The sequence below is a fragment of the Sapajus apella genome, unplaced genomic scaffold (genome assembly GCF_009761245.1).
Source record: "Sapajus apella isolate SASKATOON/1434 unplaced genomic scaffold, GSC_monkey_1.0 scaffold102, whole genome shotgun sequence".
Lineage (NCBI taxonomy): Eukaryota > Metazoa > Chordata > Mammalia > Primates > Cebidae > Sapajus > Sapajus apella.
The window spans coordinates 6870904-6889993 of NW_022437042.1; the positions used below are offsets into that span (position 1 = coordinate 6870904).

The window sequence follows — 19090 nt, forward strand, 5'->3', positions numbered from 1 at the left end:
AATTCTCACAGAGGAATTTCAGCTGCCAGTGAGATAAATATTTTTGGACAGAGGGATGTTCCCAGTCCCCCTGAAATTATGTCACAAAACACTCCTGTTTTCTCCCTAAGCCTGCTGACCCATGACTTTGTCTTAGGAGGGCTCTACTCAGCAAAAATTTCATAGCAAGCCCTTCAGAGGGGAGAATGCCTGACTAATTTCCACAATAGGAATCTGACCTACTTTGTTTAATTCTTTCTGTTCTCTATTGAGGTGAGTAAAATAAATATTTCTGACTTATAATTCTCTTAGGTCCCAGTTAAGGGCCTGCAGTAATTGCTCTGAAACATTACACTGGAGACATATTGCTGCACCACAGTAAAAGGCCCCAGCTGCGAAATACACCTTTGCTAGGTTGATAGTTACTTGGAATATGGGGGTCCCTAAAGGAAAATAAAACTATCACAAACATCTAAGCCTAAAGAGCAAAAATAAAGAGGGATGCTACCCTTTTGTGTATTCCATTGCACAATGTACAGTACAGAGCTCAGTGTATATTAATTGGCCTTTTGACCTGCCCCATAAGTTGCTGCACAGGCTTGTGCAAATTGTTTAACCTATCTGTGCCTCAATTTCTTTATTTATTAAATAGACACCATAAATCTACCTTCTTAGGGTGATCATTAAACCTGACCAATAATTATAATCATAATAATAAGTATGTAAATATACTAGGTTGGAAACCAAAGTATTAAAAGAATTATTGATTTGACAAGTATTTATTTATTGAGAAAAATATCCCAAATGGTGATACAAATATATAAGCCATGTTCCCTACCCTTGAGAAGCACACAGTGTAATGGAAGACAGAAGACATAGGCATAAATGATAAGGCAAGGTAGAAGATGATGGAGGAGACAGAAAACATTGAAAATCAAAAATGGCTTCATGGAGAAAATGACATTCAAAATGATCAAATGCCCACCTATTTCCACTTACTTCAAAATACCAAAGTATAAGAGTGTGACTGTGTGTGTGTGTGTGTGTGTGTGTGTGTGTGTGTGTGTTGGGGAGAGGGTGTCAATACCTTCAGTTAGTTAGATTGGGCTAGGTAACACATCTAATAAGTTACAGTAAGAAAGAAAATCATGTGGACAAAAGCAGTTTTCCTCTGCCATCTCAGAAATTTAGTCTACCCCACAGCAACATAGAGTTCTAGGAGATTTGGATTTTAAAGTACTTTCTTTTCTTGGCATCTATTCTAACCTTGTTAAGCGGTATTATCTGTGATTTCTGATTACAGCTTTTATGCTTGTTGGCTGTGCTGCTGCTTGAAATGTTTGTTTTTCTCCCTCATTTTTATTTAGAAGTTCCCAAAAGCATACTGGTTCCCTGCCAGGTTTCATAAACCCTGTGATTATTTTTCTGATCCAAGACTAAACTTCTAAGAGTAGGTCATTTGTCAGAATTCTCTAAAGTCCTACAGTATCTCATAGGAGGTCTGGATACTCAAAGGCAGGATTTCTCAACTTTGACACTGCTGACATTTGGTGCCAGATAATTCTTTGTTGTGGGGGTTGTCCTGTACATTATAGGGTATTTAGCAGCATCCTTGGTCTCTCCCCACTGGATGCCTGTAGCATCCACCCCGCCCAGGTGTGACAACAAAAAATGACTCCAGACATTGCCAAATGTCCTCTGGAAGACAAAATGGCCTCTGGTTGACAACCATTGCTCTAAAGTAACCTACACTGTAATGGTGTAGGCCATGGGAGTGAAGAGCAGTTACTAGCCAGTCTGTGGAAGCCACTAGATGGTCTAAGGCAGGGATAAGGCATTGTTCAGAAGTAAGATGCTAAGTCACTGATGTACTGAGTCTGGGTTTTGGCAAGAGTGGACAGTGGCAGCTCAGCACAGGAATAGCCTTCCCTCCTCCAAAACCTGTGTTTCTGAAATGTTTTGTCCCAGGAACGCTCTACATTCTTAAAGACGATTAAGAACCCCAAATAGATTTTATTTATGTGCGTTATGTCTATTCATATTCACCACATCAGAAATTAAAACTGAAAAATTTTTAAATAATATATTCATTGATTCATTTCAAAAAATAATAAGCCCAATATATGCTAACATAAATCGTATACTTTTATGAAAAATAACTATTTTCCTAAAAAAAAGAATAGTGAGAAGAATGGCACTGTCTATATTTCTGTAGCTCTCTTTAATATCTGGTATGATATAGAGAATGGGATTCTCATTTCTGCTTATTCAATCAATCTATTGTAATTTTACCCATCATATGGTCTCCAGGAAACTCCACTGTACATCAAGAAGGAATAATAGTGAGAAGGGAAAATAATGCCTTAGTATTATAAAAATAGTTTTGACCTCACAGATCCTTTGATGAAAGTGGTTCAGGGATCTTCCAGGGGTTCCTGGACCACACTTTGAGAATAACTGCTCTAAACTGACATGCCACACTTTTATGAATGTAGTTCACTTAAGGGTTGATAAATTTCTTTTGAAACAAGGATCTCTAGGGGCAGTGAAATCTCTCCATTAGACCTTAAGTGTGAGTATCTTTAATCAGAGTGCTCTGTTCCTAAGATCTGGTGAGCAGCAGTACTGAAGAAACTGAATGAAGTAGTTTGAAGAACATAGTACCTGGAGGGAGAACAGGACCGGGTAAGGGCTTAGTCAGGTAGCAGTGTGAGGACACTGGGCCCTTTGCAATAAGAAAATAGGAAGCACAGAAAGGAGGAAGAAATTGCTTTGTAATTTCTCCTATGGTCCCGATGAGCCCAGTCACCCATATGCCATTGGAAAGCAGCTTCCACTGTATGCCAAGCTAATTGCTACATTGCTGAGGCTGGTGCGAGTGCCTGGCTTAAGGCATAGCATTGCAGAAGTGGTAGTGATGGGACAACAACAGGGGAGAGGGAGAGAGAGAAGAGCGTCAGGCAGTAGAGAATAGGGGAGAAGGCAATGCCAACAGTAAAATCAGGGCCATCGATGGCCCGTCTGCCCTTTAAAAGTCTGACTTAACTTTCACTGCCAATGATATCTTAAAGAGGCTCAAAGTTTTATTTGAGTATATTTTTAGTGCTCTGCATTCCAGTCAACCAGTTAGCATTTGAGAAGCCTGAGGTTCCGAGCATTGGTTAAAGGAACTTGTTTAAAGTATAAAAGGATCCCAATTTCCTGGTGAGATACAAAATCCAAATATTCTGGCTGCCAGGCACTGAGCTAACCAAGAAAGTTACCTTCCTGACACTAAAGATTTATAGTTATTCAAAACTCAAATACTCTGAAATTGCATTATTTTAAAATGATTATGTATTTCTCAGAATATTTGAAGATAAAATGGCTCCTCTGTTTTAAATAGCAAATGAGAGAAGAAAGAAAATAGGCTTAGGGACTTGTTATGATAGAGGCCAGATCTTTGTGACAATAGCAAGTCTTATAGTGACTGGATGTGTTAGTGGGTCCAACTTATCTAAAATAGGCTAAGAAATTGTTATGGCATGTTCACAGTTCCAGAAATTTGTCTGCCTTCCTATTTTTAAGTTAGTGACATTCAGACCGACATGCACTCGTATTTGGCAATATTGATCCCATGAATCTGAACACACAGTTTATTGCCTCAGAATTATGCCAGCCTCTCTACATGGTGTATGTTTTATCCAAAGTCATTCAAGATTCTTCATTTAAGATCTAATCGCTCTAGAAAGAAGACACGATAAAGGTCATTATTCCCATTTTACAGCTGAAGAAATGTATAAGGGAGAAAATCTTTATCCTAGAACCAGCAGGGTTTCACACACTTGCCCAGTGGCTCTGAATGCAGTCCTTATATTTTAAGCAGTGAAGGACTAAGGAGCAGGGGCTTGGCCTCCTGGGGATATATATTAGCCTCTTAGTTAAGGGTCTTATCTTACTAGAACCACTAAACTGTTTCTCTACAGCATTACCCCACAGTGGCAGAGTCATTTTGCTGGTTTAGGTCCTGCCATACTAATAATCCATTTTGAAACAATGTGGTTTGCCACCTGCTGATCTAAGTTAACCACAGACATGTGTCCATATCAGAGAGATAGCCAATCAGTAACTCAAAAACAATCCATAGATCAGTTTTTACATTGTTGAAAATACTCCCCTTATCCAAAACAGAAGTCCACAATATACCTTTAATACTAAGGCCAGTATGTGCGTAAGCATTTAGACTACATGTTTGTGGAGTAAGGACATGTATGTAGTACAGTTCTTTCTGAGATCATTTTCAGCTGGGCAACAGACTTGTGTGGTAAAGGACAATTAATTAGAAGGCATGTTACTTAAGTAGACTCTATTTTCAGTTCTGTTCAGATTTGTCTATTTGTCTCGGCCCATAATATGGAAACACCTCCCCTTCTAGGTCTGTCCTTTTCCTGACTCCTCCATAAAATTTGCTTTCTGTCTGGAAGTACAACAAGACACCCAGTTAGATCAAACCGAACACACCTCCTTCACAAAGCTACTGCAAGCTGCCGCCGACGATTGTCACTGGAGGGGAGACCCTCCTCACCACACACAGCCTATCTGAGGAGTGCCTTTTTTTCTATCCTCATTATTTAACAGTGTGTGCCGATTACTCAAAGCGATATGGGCAGGCCCTGGTAAATATAGCGTTGCTGTAGTGTTAACTTTTTATAAGGTAATGCTCAGGTTGCCTGCAGTGTCTAAAATTACTCTGTGGCCAGGGCCCCCTGCTTTATCGCTTTCTATAGTTTTAAAGTAGTTTGAAGCTTGAATAACATAAAATAACATAATATAATGTTATTTATGTTATTTCCCACGTGAAGAACGCCTGTAAACCTTGCAGTATTGAAACTCAGTGAACAAGGCATCTTAGACAAGCTGAAAAACAAATGGTGGTACGATAAGGGGGAATGTGGAGCCAAGGACTCCGGGAGTAAGGTCAGTCGCTGAAGGTCTTTTTGTACTGATTAGCAATCACATTTTGACCCACTGTTTATTTTCTACCCTAAAACGGCTTTCCTTCCCAACACACACTCCCTGACACAGTGGGACCCCTTTATAACAACAGCGCTAAAGGAATAAGACAATTGCCAGCCTCAGAGGCCTGCCATGTGACATCAATTGTTGACTCTATGGAGCTGTTACTATGATTAGGAAACTCAGTCTGGTCTATTGCATTTCCAAAGCTATAAAATAACGAGCTGTGTTATAAGGGGGTTTTACTGTATTTCACATTTCAAAAGTTCAAAGAGAAAATATAACAACAATAACAAACACCACCACCAAAAAAAAAAAAAAAAAGACTTATTTGTGACAGTACTTTTTCTTAACCTCTTACAGTGTCAGAGACTTTGTAGTTATAAATGTATTTGTTATTAATATATTATGTCGATCCCATCTGAAAACAGTCAAACAAATAAATAACAAAGACTGGTCTCTGTAAGCAGAATGATTAGCCTCCTGCCAGCTGCTGTTGTATTGAGTTCAGCATTAATTTGGATCTCGAATCTCATTAAGTCTGTCACATTTCTCTCTTCCAAAGGTGTCATTTGAATCTCTGTACGTAATACTTTTAAAATTTAGTCGCATGCTCCTTAAAAGTATACATTGTCAGGATAACATCACATTGATAAGCATGAAACACTCTTCCCCGCCTCCTTCCTGCCCCCCTTCGCTCCCCTAAGAAAGTTCTTTTTAGTTTCAATTTCTGCCTTTCCTTTTTTTGGACTAATATTGTGGTATCAGTTAATTCATTTCATGAAATGCCACTCATTTTCCCCGTGCAATGAACCATTTTGCTACTGGTTTTCTACATCCCACATCAGGGAATTCTGTAACTCTTGTGAAACTTAAATAATACATGGAACTTTAAACTGTTCTTCTCGCTACAGCTTACATGGGTTATGTGAATGGATCTCTCCCCCCATTAAATATCACATACATATAAAAATCTAATGGCAAAGGAAGGGTTACCAGAAATTGGTCTGTTTCCCAATGGACTGTGGAACATCCTTGCAGATAGCTTCAGCAGCCTCCTTAAAGAGATAATTCAATGTTTCATATGTGATAGAAATTATTGCTACTTGTCTAGCTGTCATTCATCCTAGAAGAGTGACTATTTGCAAGGTTGTTGTGAATATGAGACATTCCCACACCCCGTTTCTGAATGCAATTCAATTTCAATTGGACTTTTTATTAAGGTAAACAAGTACAGGACTGGCTCCTATGAAAATAGGATCAGAAGGACATGGCCATATTGTCTTTACTTTTAATTATTTAAATGATACGAAGACCAGCTGAACCAGAGTGTTGAGTATCAGCAATGGCCATCATCTTTTCACCGTGTTGTCACTTAAATAAGATGCTCAAAATTCACTGGCATAACAATTTGAGTGTTCCATTCAATTACACTCAGCAGCAAAATGGTTACATTCCCTCTAAAAAGACTACAAATTGCTATTTTATTTTATTTCTTCTTCAAAGAAAGACTCCTGGCCCTTGGTGTGTCCTACCTCAAGGTAGGGCTCAAGACACCAACTTTTTTCTTTCCATTGTTCAGCAATTCAGTTTTTGCTTTTTCATACAGGCAGATAGCTTAGTCAGATTTGCACAGTTTGACCTGAAAGTCACTGACCGGCTTCCTCAATTTTCCCCCCTTGTTAAATAGAAAGCAAATAAGTGTAATTTTTAAAAATTATTCTCTACATTCCCTGGAGTAAAAGCTAAAAATGAGCTGGATTTTTTAAAAAATTATCATCTCCTGGAAAAGCTTTCTGATTTCTATGGAGCCAATCTAGGACCCCATGGATCCTCCTGACAGTTTCCTTAAACTCTCAGGAAAATGGAATGGAGTCAATTCTTTGTGCTGTGCCCTTATTCCAGCAACACAAAGACTTGCTGCCCTGATTTTAACTAGGATGAGGATTTAGCAGCCAATCTCCAAAGGAAGCAATTTCTCAGCCACCGGGGGAAAGAGGAGAGAGTTAACCCTTTTTAAGCAAACCCTCGCAAAATGACTTCCCAGATAAGAATAGTAGGAACCTCTAATATTATCATGTCGTATCTTAAAGACTAGTTGTTCACAAAGTTTCTCATAGGCAGAGCAAGGGAGAAAGGGGTGTTGCGGGGCAGAGAGGGGAAAGAGTGCTTCAAGTTCCCAAATGAAAAGAGTGTTACATTTATAGAGATTATGTCACAGCTCAACTCTGACAAATGGTGTTTATTGAGGCTGGCAGAGGAATAAATTATGCTTGTGTTTACTCTCTTGTTCCCATGGCCAAGTGCTGTTATATTAATTGTTGAACATCACTTTTAGGCACTAAGGGATATAAGGAGTCAAGATAAAAGGGCATTTAGGTGAGGATAAAGACTGTCAACAGAAGCACAATCTACCGTCTTGCTGGTCATTGCAAAACATTAGCCAGTTGCCAGAGTTGAGTCCTAACACTTACATCAATGTTTAGTAATTTTACAATTTAGAACTACCCTATGCTGTTGTAATATATGATAATGTTCCATTGCCTTTGTTTTTCCCAAGAACTAATCACATTGTTCATTTCTCTTAGGACAAGACCAGCGCTCTGAGCCTGAGCAATGTGGCAGGCGTTTTCTATATACTTGTTGGAGGTCTGGGGCTGGCCATGATGGTGGCTTTGATAGAATTCTGTTACAAATCACGGGCAGAGTCCAAACGCATGAAACTCACAAAGAACACCCAAAACTTTAAGCCTGCTCCTGCCACCAACACTCAGAATTATGCTACATACAGAGAAGGCTACAACGTGTATGGAACAGAGAGTGTTAAAATCTAGGGGTACGGTTAAGGTCTAGTAAACTAATCAGCTTTACATTACTGTATGTCAATCTCTTTTTTTCTTTTTTTTTAAGTTTGGTTTATTGTTTAAAGCATTGTCTCTTCTTTGCAACCATTTGATTCTTTGAAAACAACGATTGTGCTTCTTGTCAGGCAGTGGTGCTTTTCTAATAGAATGATTGTAATTGAATTGTGGTCTGTGACCCAAAAAGAAAAGCAATTCCCCAGAGCGGCATTGTTCAATTGAAAATATATGCAAGCTACATACATGAGCCACGTGTACAATTTTAAATGCTCTAATAGTCACAAGTTAAAACGTAAAACAAGTGAATTTAATTGTGATGATGTATTTAGTCCAACATATTCAAAATAAAATCATTTCAACATGTTATCAATATTTTAAAAACGAGAAATTTTACATTCTTCACACTAATCTTGGAAATCTGAGGTATATTTTATACTTATGGTACATCTTGACTCATATTAGTTACATATCAAATGTTCAGTAGTCATACATGACCAGTGGCTACCGTGTTGGACAATGAATCTCTAGAGAGAGTAGCTGCTCTGGAACAGACATTAAAATTAGGAACACAAGTGAGGCACTGCCACCTCAAGTAATACAGCACTTCCATAGGGAGAGGTGGTTCTTTTAAGTAAACAATGTATTAAGTCCGAGATAATTTTCTTAAGCTTTGAGTTCTTTCGTTGTCCCTTCCTTGGAACTGATGCGCAGGTAATTGTCTCTCAAAGGACAGTCTAGGCTCCCTGCTGCTAGCCAAGCCCTAATTCATATTTCAATGAACCTGAGTGTTGCCACCTTGACTCTGGCAAATACAAACTCCACCAATAATTCAGACATGTTCAAATGCAAGCTTGAATTAGGATAATGTCTCCATTCTGGACGTTTTTTAAAAGAATATACTCTTGTTACTTTAAAATGCATCTGTCATCACTAAAATGCCTATCTGAAGTGGAACAGAACAATAAGCAACTTCATACCCCTTATTTTAGGCGATTTTGCCCTCATGAGTAATTGTCAATATGCTAAGATTTCTACAAGTGCATTTGTGGTTTTTTAATTTTTTTGTTTTTGGGGTTTTTGGGGTTTATTTTGCTTTGTTTTGTTTTTGAGACTGAATTTCACTCTATCACTCAGCCTGGAGTGCAGTGACACGATCTTGGCTCGTTGCAACCTCGGCTCATTGCAACCTCCGCATCCCAGGTCCAAGTGATTCTCCCGCCTCAGCCTCCTAAGTAACTGGGATTACAGGCACACGCCACCATGCCCAGCTTATTTTTTTGTATTTTAGTAGAGACGGAGTTTCACCATGTTGGCCAGGCTGGTCTCCAACTCTTGACCTCGAGTGATCTTCCCGCCTCGGCCTCCCACAGTGCTAGGATTACAGGCATGAGCCACCACACCCGGCTGCATTTGCATTTTGATCTTCTTATAGTTCACATTGTAGATTTACATTCAGCTAATTTTTAAATAATATTTCACTCAAATAAATCATTTGCCTTGGTCATGGAAAACATCATTTTGTCCAGCGAAGTTGCTGGTTGTTCTTTCTTCTTGCCTTTGCCGCAACATGTTCAGCACACTGCACCAATCTGCTGACAGTGTTCCCATTGCACTGGTGGATGTACAATACATGGATTCATCTGTAATTGCATTGTTTGCATGCAAGCATTTAATGTTTCAATGTGCTTAAAATGTTTTACTCTTGAGTAGGTGCTATAGGCCCATTACAATATTAGTACATGATCCATTTTCAAAGTGATCCATTTTCTTTCTTTAGCCTACACATAGGCATGCTTGCTGGACATGAGCAATTTCAATCCCACTTAATTATCCCAAATTTTGAGGTTCTGGTATCCAAATAAATAATACACCTTAAAATTGTGTAGCAGTCATCCAAGTGCTCTCACATCTATTGGCTTATTCGAGATAAGACAGATCAGGCAGTTATCGGTAAGACCCAGCCCATCAAGTGACTTACTCAAGGCAACACAGTTAGGTAGTGGCAGTTCTGGGACTAGAACCCAGCTCTTCTTCTGCCTATAGCCATATTCTTTGCTAAACCATGCTACTTCTAACCATCCATGGCCTGATGTCCTCAAGGAAACTTGAAATCCTAATGGTATCCTGTCAAATGGAGAGCAGATCTTGAGTTTCTGTTCCTCTTGTCCACGAAAAAAGTCTTGAGAAACTTCACCAAGCCTCCATATGTCCCATTCCTTATGCATTCCACACAAGATTGAATATTCAATCACTCCTACTTTCCCCAGAAAGAATCCTTCTGAAGCAGAATTATATCAGGGCTCAGGGTCACATGACCTCCAGACTCTTTTTATCAACTATTCCATCTGAGAATTTATGTCCCTACTACCCAAATACTATAGCCTCAGACTCTTGTTAAAGCCCCAGAGCAGTATTCATTAAACATTACTGTGCATGCAACCCATGTGGGAACCTTTTAAAAATATAGATCCTGATCCAGCAGGTCTGGGATGGGGCCTGAGAGTCTACATTTCTCACAAGCTCCCAGGTCATGCAAATGCTGCTTGTCCCAGTAATAGAAAAATTCTAGAGAAAATAATCTCAGAGAATGTAACTTAAGAAACGAAAGAAAGGGTCCGGACACAGTGGCTCACGGCTATATCCCAACACCTTGGGAGGCCAACATGGGCGGGTCACCTGAGGTTGGGAGCTCAAGACCAGCCTGACCAACATGGAGAAACCCTGTCTCTACTTAAAAAAAAAAAAAAAAAAAAAAACCAAATTTGCTAGACGTGGTGGTACATGCCTGTCAACCCAGCTACTCAGGAGGCTGAGGTAGAAGAATTGCTTGAACCCGGGAGGTGGAGGTTGCAGTGAGCCAAGATCGTGCCATTGCACTCCAGCCTGGGAAACAAGAGCAAAACTCCATCTCAAAAAAAAAAAAAAAAAAAAAAAGGAAAAGGAAAGGAAAGGAAAGAAAGGAAGAAAAAAGCAAGGGAGAGAAAGAGTGATAGAGATACAGGAAGAAAGAGGAAGAAAGGAAGGAGGGAAGACAAGCAGGAAGGCAGGAAGGAAGGAAATTAAAGGGAAGAAACTGGGATCAGTAAACCTTTGTTAGGGCATAATGTTGCCGTCCAAAACTGGAGGCCTGGAACATCAAACCTGAGGGGAAAGTCTCAGAAATTAATATGCCACAACTTCTGGCTTTCCTTTACTCATCTGAGTTAATTTACTTTTGTGAAGTAAAATTCAGGATAATTGAGGCAACAGCCACATTTTAGTAGACTCCAATGCCAATGTGGTTACAGCCCAATTACCTAGAACCTTGGCAACCATCTCTAGGGTGAAAAGAAAGCTTGGGAAGAGCATCTGAAAACAAATCTGTCCTCCAAGCCTGTACAAAGTCTCCAGACAAGAAGCAAAAGCCTCATAAGATGCCGGGAAAACCTCACTTGTGTTAGTCAAGAGGCGTAAAGCAAGCTGCTTTGAAATCTCTCTATTTTCCTCAGCCAATTTGGTGATGTGACATTAGGAGAATGTTGGTTAAGTGAAGAGTGAGCTCTTCACCCATTCATCTTTTATTTCCCAAGAAGGTCTAGAATATCTCCTGGTGACTTCTAATTTGTTACCTAGTTATTAGGCCTGCAGTTCTCTGAGTTGGCCTAAATCTGTCAGGGTCTATCCAGGGGCACCCAACATCAAGAGATACCCTGAGATTTTACTTCTATTACTAATTATCAGAGCCCACCTTGGGGATTTATAGTACCAGTAATTGTTCAGGAAAAATGACTCAGGGCAAATCACCTGTAAAATTATGATATAGTGAAATCTGGTTAATAGGATTTCACTATATCATATTTTTGCTGGTGATTTGCCCTGAGTCATTTTTCATTTTCTATGGGCGATAGTTACATCAGGATTACTGGACTTATTGTGGAAACATGTGCCTCGGCCTCAGATCATGTTTAGCTCCCACTAGGTAGCAGAACTCCTCTTGATTACATGGTTCCTCTCTGGGTTACTGACCAGCCACTGGAAGCGTAGCCTCCCAAGCACCCCTTGGCAGGTGACTACCCATCAAGTGTTCCACATTCACTGCACCTAGGGTTGACTCTGCTACTTGTTTTAGGAAATTATTTCTAATTTCCTAATTGCAGTTCCAAACTACTTCTGGCTTCTTTGGCTTCTTCAAAACTATTGTTGAAATCTCTGTTCTTTGCAAGACCTCAAGATGCCTGAAGTTAGGGAAATAATATTTTCGTTTTTCCTCTAGGAGCGTTCTGTTTAGTCATCCTAAAAATATTAGCAATATTAGCTTTGTTCATGCAGCCCATTTTCAAAGTGATCCACTTTCCTTCTGTAGCCTATGCATAGGCATGCTTACCGGAGACGTTTTTCGGCTTAGAACTCCCTTTATGCTAAGTAGGAAAAACGCATTCTGGATAACCAAGGTGACGATGTTCTTTCTCCCAAGAGACTTTTACCTCAGTGATAATCCTTCATTTGTCCCCATTTAAAAGCAGGAAACAGAGGCACTGAGAGGTTGGGCTCCTTTCCCAAAGCATGTCACTAGTTAGTGATGTCCCATGCCCACTGGGGAGACAGGAGGAGACTTTGATCTTTCTGCCATAGATTTAAAAAACTTCTCCAAGCTTCGGCGATAAATATGACTCAGGACTTAGGGGTGCCAAGGGACAGGTTTGTCTACTTTCATGTTAGTCTTATTCTACCCACCTAGGATGCTTTTGGCCTTCAGGAACATCTTTGACATTCTTCTTACAGATACTTTTACTCCAGGGCCAGTGGTAGATCATAATTATGTCAATCTTTTGGGATAAAATTCAGTGTTAACTTAGAAGAAAAACAAGTGTTTCATTAGTGTAGGAGGAAAGGATAAAGAGAGGGATGTGAACTTGAAGAGGAGGTAAGAAAGTGTCCTACAGTATTCAGAGTCGGGGCAAATGAATCCCTGCACCAGTTAGTGCCTCCAAAAAGAAGACACTATCAGCATTTCAATCAGGCGCATAATGTCAGGTCAGAGGCCCCACTGATGCCAAGTCCCCTTGGTGGATATCCCTGCTCTGGCCTCTTCCTGGAATGTACTGTATCTTTAAAGTCCCAGTGCTATTTTCAGACTTTAGTAGCTAAGGTTGTAGGTATTAAGAGAAAAAATTGCTCACCTTTCTAGCAATAAGCAAACTATTTTCTTCTCACAGTTAAAATGGATTTGAATTCAATAAGCCATAGAATACTCTTTACCCTCTGTCCTGGGTAGACAATCCTTTGTCACAGTTTCTGCAATCAGCATACACTGTTTTTGTTCTCGTGAATACCTGTATTAAAATGCCATGGAAACTTTCTGGTATACCTACATCATAAGTGATTAAAGCCTTGACTTAAACTTCATGCAACACTGGCATATTCCTAAGTGCAATGCATACAGTAGAGAATGTACTCAGTCAGTCAAATAAATGAGGCGCAACCCCAGAAATGCCAATTTGAGAAAACAGCCACAGTTTTGTTCAAGATAGACTGAGCCATTATAAACTTCTCAATTCCTAATAGAAAGCCACTTCAAATTTAAATATCCACTTGCCTTTGCAGATCCCTTCCCACTGGAGGCATGTGATGAGAGGAAATCACCGAAAACGTGGCTGCTTCAAGGATCCTGAGCCAGATTTCACTCTCCTTGGTGTCGGGCATGACACGAATATTGCTGATGGTGCAATGACCTTTCAATAGGAAAAACTGATTTTTTTTTCCTTCAGTGCCTTATGGAACACTCTGAGACTTGCGACAATGCAAACCATCATTGAAATCTTTGCTTTGCTTGAAAAAATAATTAAAATAAAAACCAACAAAAAATGGACATGCAAGATTCCAGTATGTGAAAAAAATCTTAAGTCAATTCAACAAAAGCCATTCTTTGATACCACTGCAGAGTATTCAAACACCATGTTCTTTAATACACACACACACACACACACACACACACACACACACACACACAAATTTAAATTCCAATTCAGCAAAGAGGCCCATCTAAGCTAAAAGAATTAATTTCTCCTGATTAAAAAGAAAAAATCTGTCTCCCAGTGTTTGGGAAGACGGACTGACATTTCTTCTAGGATCTGCTGACCAGATGTTTTTGGTATTTCCTGTTGGTGGTGATGTTCTGTGCACCCTATTTCCTTTCAATGTTGCTGAAATGTGTATATCTTTAGAATGTAAATGCAACACTTAAGAAAATTCAAACACTTTGGAAAAGGGACTAAACAGTGACTTCTCTGTGTTCTTGAAATGGTTTTGTGAAAATGCTTTGATAACTTCCCACTCGATGAAGAGATTAACAGAGCTTTCGAAATTGACTTTGTGTGTAGCAAGGGAGGGAGCACTATCAGGATCTACCTCTTGGTGCTTTCCTAGAATGGATCCCGGGGCTTTCCAAGAAGTCTGGAATTTCAGCTCACAGATCTGTTTTTCTTGCTTCAGTGTGCATTTTAAGTCAATAGAGCTGCGTATTTAGCATTGAGGTGAGGGAAACGCTGCCTATACTCCCAGATGTGTTTAGAATATCTCAGAAACAACACTGTGTTTAGCTCGGCTTTCTCTGCTAAGTATGCCTTTCAAGTGTACACCACGGAGACAGGACCGCGTTGCAAGGTGGAACAGAGCAGGTTCAGACCAGTTTTCAGTCTGACTTTACTCTTGCTAGGTCTGTCCTACTAGCTGTTGCCTGCTACTGCCCATGGCTCTCCATCGGACTGCATGTGATCTTTTCTAGTTTGCAAAGACTAAAATGCATTCCCAAACCTACTGCTAATCTGAGGGCCTCAGCATCACTCCCAGATCCTTGCTTGGAGCAGTCTCTCTATTGACTCTCTCAGATCGCTCCACTGCTCCATAGGCTATCAAGTAACTAACTGCATACCTGCCGTTGGCATCATCAGAACAGTCTGAAGAAATAGTCTCCACTCACTAATTACCTCCTATATAAAGACGTATGCTTCCTGTAGTTCAGTAGTTTGCTCTCATCAGTAATGTGCTTTGGGAAGTTTCCAGACTGCAAAAACTAGGAGCTCGCATTCATTTCCCAAGTGTGACCCTTAGATGCTTTAGTTGACTCGCTGCATATTTGCTCTTGTCTTCAGAAAAGAAAGAAAGAAGTATCGTTCCAACGAAATGTTTCCAGAAAAGTGTAATATAAACTTTCATTCCAAAAATGGTGTCATAAGCAAATAACTCACTTGTCAAATTTCAAATGATATTGAACAAAAAAAGAAAGCTGTTGTGTTTTTGTTTTGTTTTGTTTTCATGAAACTGTGATTTTCAACTTATGAATGCTATAATGTCCCAGCGCGGAAAGCTCACGCTGTGTGAACACGAAGTTGTATAAAACAAACCAACCAACCTACACACAAACGTTTTCATAGGCACTGTATAAAGAAAAATGTATGTTTATTAACTCAAATCAGTTTTTCAGAGAGGAAACTTCACTGAGATGAAGAGGCGGGTAAATTGGTTTGTTATTTAAAAAAAAAAAAAACTTGCATGTTTAAAAAAACGTTGATTGCTTCAAATTTCTGCTACTAACTTCAAGCTATGGGAGTTTGGCAGTAGTCACTTGAGGATTCTTTTCCAATTCTTTTCTTTTTGTTGTTAAAGCTGTACTTCAGTGAACAGAAAAATTGCCAAGCAAACTAATGGCTGTAAAAGCGTAAATTGCATGTGTGGGCATAAATTACAGAGCCTCATTGCCATGAGGTATTGTACAAAGTTTTAATACATTTTGTAAATAAAATTGTAAAGAAAGAATTCTGTTTCTGTGCTTTGGCTAGATGTTTAAAGTTTACGTGGATGCAGATGCCAAGAAGTTATTCACTAACTGACTTCCCCTAGAAGCTTTGCCAATGATGTAACAGTCACCTTACTGGTGATTTTCACTAAGGATTACTCCTTTCTTCACTCCAACTGCAACTGCAGTCAGGCTCAGACCCCTCAGCTTAAGCAAAACCTCCAAGACCTTAGATTAGTTTCACTTTAGGATCTTCCATTCCCATTCTTTGTCTCCTCCACCCTTTGGGACTCCTTTCCAAAGGCCTGTCTTGGCTCTAAACTTGGTCTTCGATTCTTTCATCTCCACAACTCATCTCCCACAGAAGTGCCGAAATTCGGGAGTATTGACCTTCAGAAATACTCCCAATTACTTTCCTATGCCATCATAACATATATGTCCTAGTATTCTTAATTGCTTAGCTAAGTTTTGTGCTGCTGCTTTAATGACCAATAATAATTCCTAATTGGAAAACTTTTATTCCACCGAGGATCACTCATCTAGAGTGGGAGAAGAAATAATGAATTTAGAACTATACTGATTTTAGAATCGTTCTTACAGAGAAATGAAAAGCTAATGATCTAGTCCGATTTGTAGATTCTGAATACGGAATACAACTTTATGCAATAAATAAAGCAAGTGTTTAAATGTACACCAGTTTGTATTATGACCAGCTTAGAGAACAGGGGATAATGATAGGAGGAAAACACAGGGGATAGTTTGCAACTGAGCCAGAAAAGAAGGAAAGTACAGCTGACATGCTAGAGGAATAAAGGAAAAAAGATATCTGCGGCTAGGGAATTAGGAAGCAAGGAACACAAGAGCTTAAAAAAGAAGAAAATGGGAGTGGAAAAGGAAGACTGAGAAAATTCTGAAGTGAAGGCTGATATAATCACACTGTGGACAGCTTGGCCTACTGTAGACATCATCATAATTACTACCATTGTCACTGTGCTCTGAAATGCTAAATAGCTGTAAAGCCATTCACACTTCATAATTCTGCAACTGCTTTTTAAAATTAAGCAACCTGTGGCAGTCCTACCAGAAGACAATTGATTCTTGGGAGCAAGTTCAGTAACTAGATTAGAGTGATGGCCCCCTTGGGGACTGATGAAATCAGTTCATGTACCAATGTCCCTGGATCCTCCAAAATAATAGATTTATGTTTTAACAGCCACTTCAATTCCTTACCCCCAAAGGAGAAGTTAATCTCAGGTGCTCTGGCAGATGATAATGGAGCACTATTTTGGTTTAGGTGGGATTTTCTTTTTGATTTTTTTTTCTCCTTGGAGGAAGGGGGAAATAAAAGGGGGTCCTTTTAGTATTTATCAAATGGAACTATAGGTAGTTAGAAATTTTGCTTATACATAGAGTCAGCCTTGCCAATCAGGTCTTCAAAAATGTCTTGCATTTCAAATAGCACATTCTCCCTGTGCACAAAAGAAGAATGCCTCTTGGTCTCCTCATCAGTATTCTTGCCCTGCTAAGACTCACATCTGATCGCATTCAGTCAATAGAACAATCTTCAAACAGGAAGGACAAATGTATTTATGGAAACCTTAGTAAGATCATGGGAGAAATGTTGTAGCAAATTGTCTCCCTCCTATTGGATGAGGGAAAGGGTCAACTGCGACTTCAGAAAATGAACACAGAGGAGAACAAATTGAGAAGCAAGAAGCAAAACCATTATTCCTCAGAATTCAGACTCAATCAAGCAGAAGATGCATTAATATGCTATCTCACAAGGGTCAGGAACCATTTGGAACACAAACACCACAAAGCCTACTGTTACTGAGAGAGTTACTTTCAAAATCTGAGCTTTTCCGTGACTCTGGAGCATACTCCACTCCTTTCGTCCTCACCCTGTTGGAGTGAGGTTCCTGGGACCAGTTTATAATCAGATCACTTGGCAGACTTGAAACCCAGCAGCTGAGGTGTAGAACTCCCACAACTGAATTCAGATTCTCTCTTAGGAGAGAATGGTGGGTGGCACAAAGAATTAATGAAACCCGCCTACAGAACTAAAAGTGCTATGAAGTGCTAGGAGACTTCCTGCACACCTAAGATCAAGAGTCACAGACAAGCCATTTACCTTCAGTGAAGACAGGGGCACTCAGGCTTTCTCAAAAGGTTTCCAGGGAGAGCATTGTTGTCAAGAGAGGATTGAGGGAGGCTTTAGGGGTTGATCACTGTCCCAAATCTACTGCCACATACTCAACATACTCAATGCTGAGCGTTCACAAATTCATTTGAATGGGCAAGATTCCCCAAGTTCTCTGACAGCCAATGTTATTATAACCAAACGTCACCTGGACAGGATGGTTGTGAGAGGGCATACACTTTCTGCCTCTCTTTGCCAGATGAGAAAGGAGCAATCTTGACCCCTGCCCTCAGAAGGCTTACAGTCTTGGTACAAGGTAGATGATGACTAAAAAGAATCTGCATTCATTTATGTCTATTGCTCTGCTCAGAAAAAATACTTTAAAAGCCCAAAAGGAAGAATTTCCCTTTGCCCCTTCAGTTGGACTTGCTCTTCTTCCTAATACAATCAGGGGTGGGAGAATTAACTAAATTTTCCTTTGTGCCTCAAAAGCTGTGAGCCTTTGCAATTGAGGAGTCATGTGGGGCCCTGAAAGCATATAGCCACTGAGAACTTCAGAATGACCACTTTCTTGCCAGTCTTTCTGACTTCTAAGCAGGAGGTATTTGCTTATATGTTGATTCATGATGTCCTAGCTATAAACGTGTAAAACAACCTACAATGACAGCCTAAGAAATAATCCTCTCCCCATGTCAGCAGCTTTGGAAAAATTACCCCAGTAGTGGCTTCACTGAGTTTCAATCCTATAGCAAAATGGTTGAATTACAATTTTCCTAATAAATATTCATTAAGCCTGAACAAGTAAATTAAAGCTCTGGTGGCAGTTCACAAGAATCTTGAATATAGGCAGACAGAAGGAAACATCTTTTATAAATATTCCCAAATAACATTACGGTCTTCCCCATGAGAGTGCAAGAGTTTCTCTGAAAGACTGAAAACCCTCTCTGAACCCAGTGAAGCCCTCTAAGTTCCTCCTATTTACAGTATAGCTTCAGAAAATCTTGTTGCATCTTCCATCTCCACTTCCTCAATTATTGCAGTATGGTTCCTGCCACCACCACTATAAAGGAATTTCTCTTGACAAGGTCATCAATAAACTGCAATCCATATTTTATAGCAAGCGATGGCAAACTTTGGTGCACAGACTAACAGCCCACCTCTTGTTTTTGTCAGTAAAGTTTCATTGGAACACAACCATTCATTTATGTATTGTCTGTGGCTGCATTCACTCTGCAAAGGCAGATTTGACTAGTTGCAACAGTATTGCCCAAAAAGTCTAAAATGTTTACTAACTTGCTCTTTACAGAAAGTTTGCCAATCCCTAACTTACCCGACTTGATA

At 39.7% G+C, this 19090-nt stretch overlaps 1 protein-coding gene across 7 annotated transcripts in view; it reads left to right on the forward strand.

Moving 5' to 3' along the window:
- GRIA3 (glutamate ionotropic receptor AMPA type subunit 3) overlaps positions 1 to 15629 on the forward strand; it is a 315596-nt gene extending 299967 nt beyond the window's left edge. For 3 of the 7 annotated variants that reach the window (XM_032258415.1, XM_032258416.1, XM_032258420.1), the window contains 3 exons: positions 4821 to 4935; positions 7563 to 7810; positions 13419 to 15629. In XM_032258415.1, coding sequence (XP_032114306.1) covers positions 4821 to 4935; positions 7563 to 7808 — 361 coding nt within the window. In that variant the 3' untranslated portion in view covers positions 7809 to 7810; positions 13419 to 15629. Of the gene's footprint in view, positions 1 to 4820; positions 4936 to 7562; positions 7822 to 13418 lie in introns of those variants that run through there. The other 4 variants (XR_004262735.1, XM_032258417.1, XM_032258418.1 and 1 more) reach the window with 3 other exon arrangements.
- Positions 15630 to 19090: the final 3461 nt, after the last annotated feature.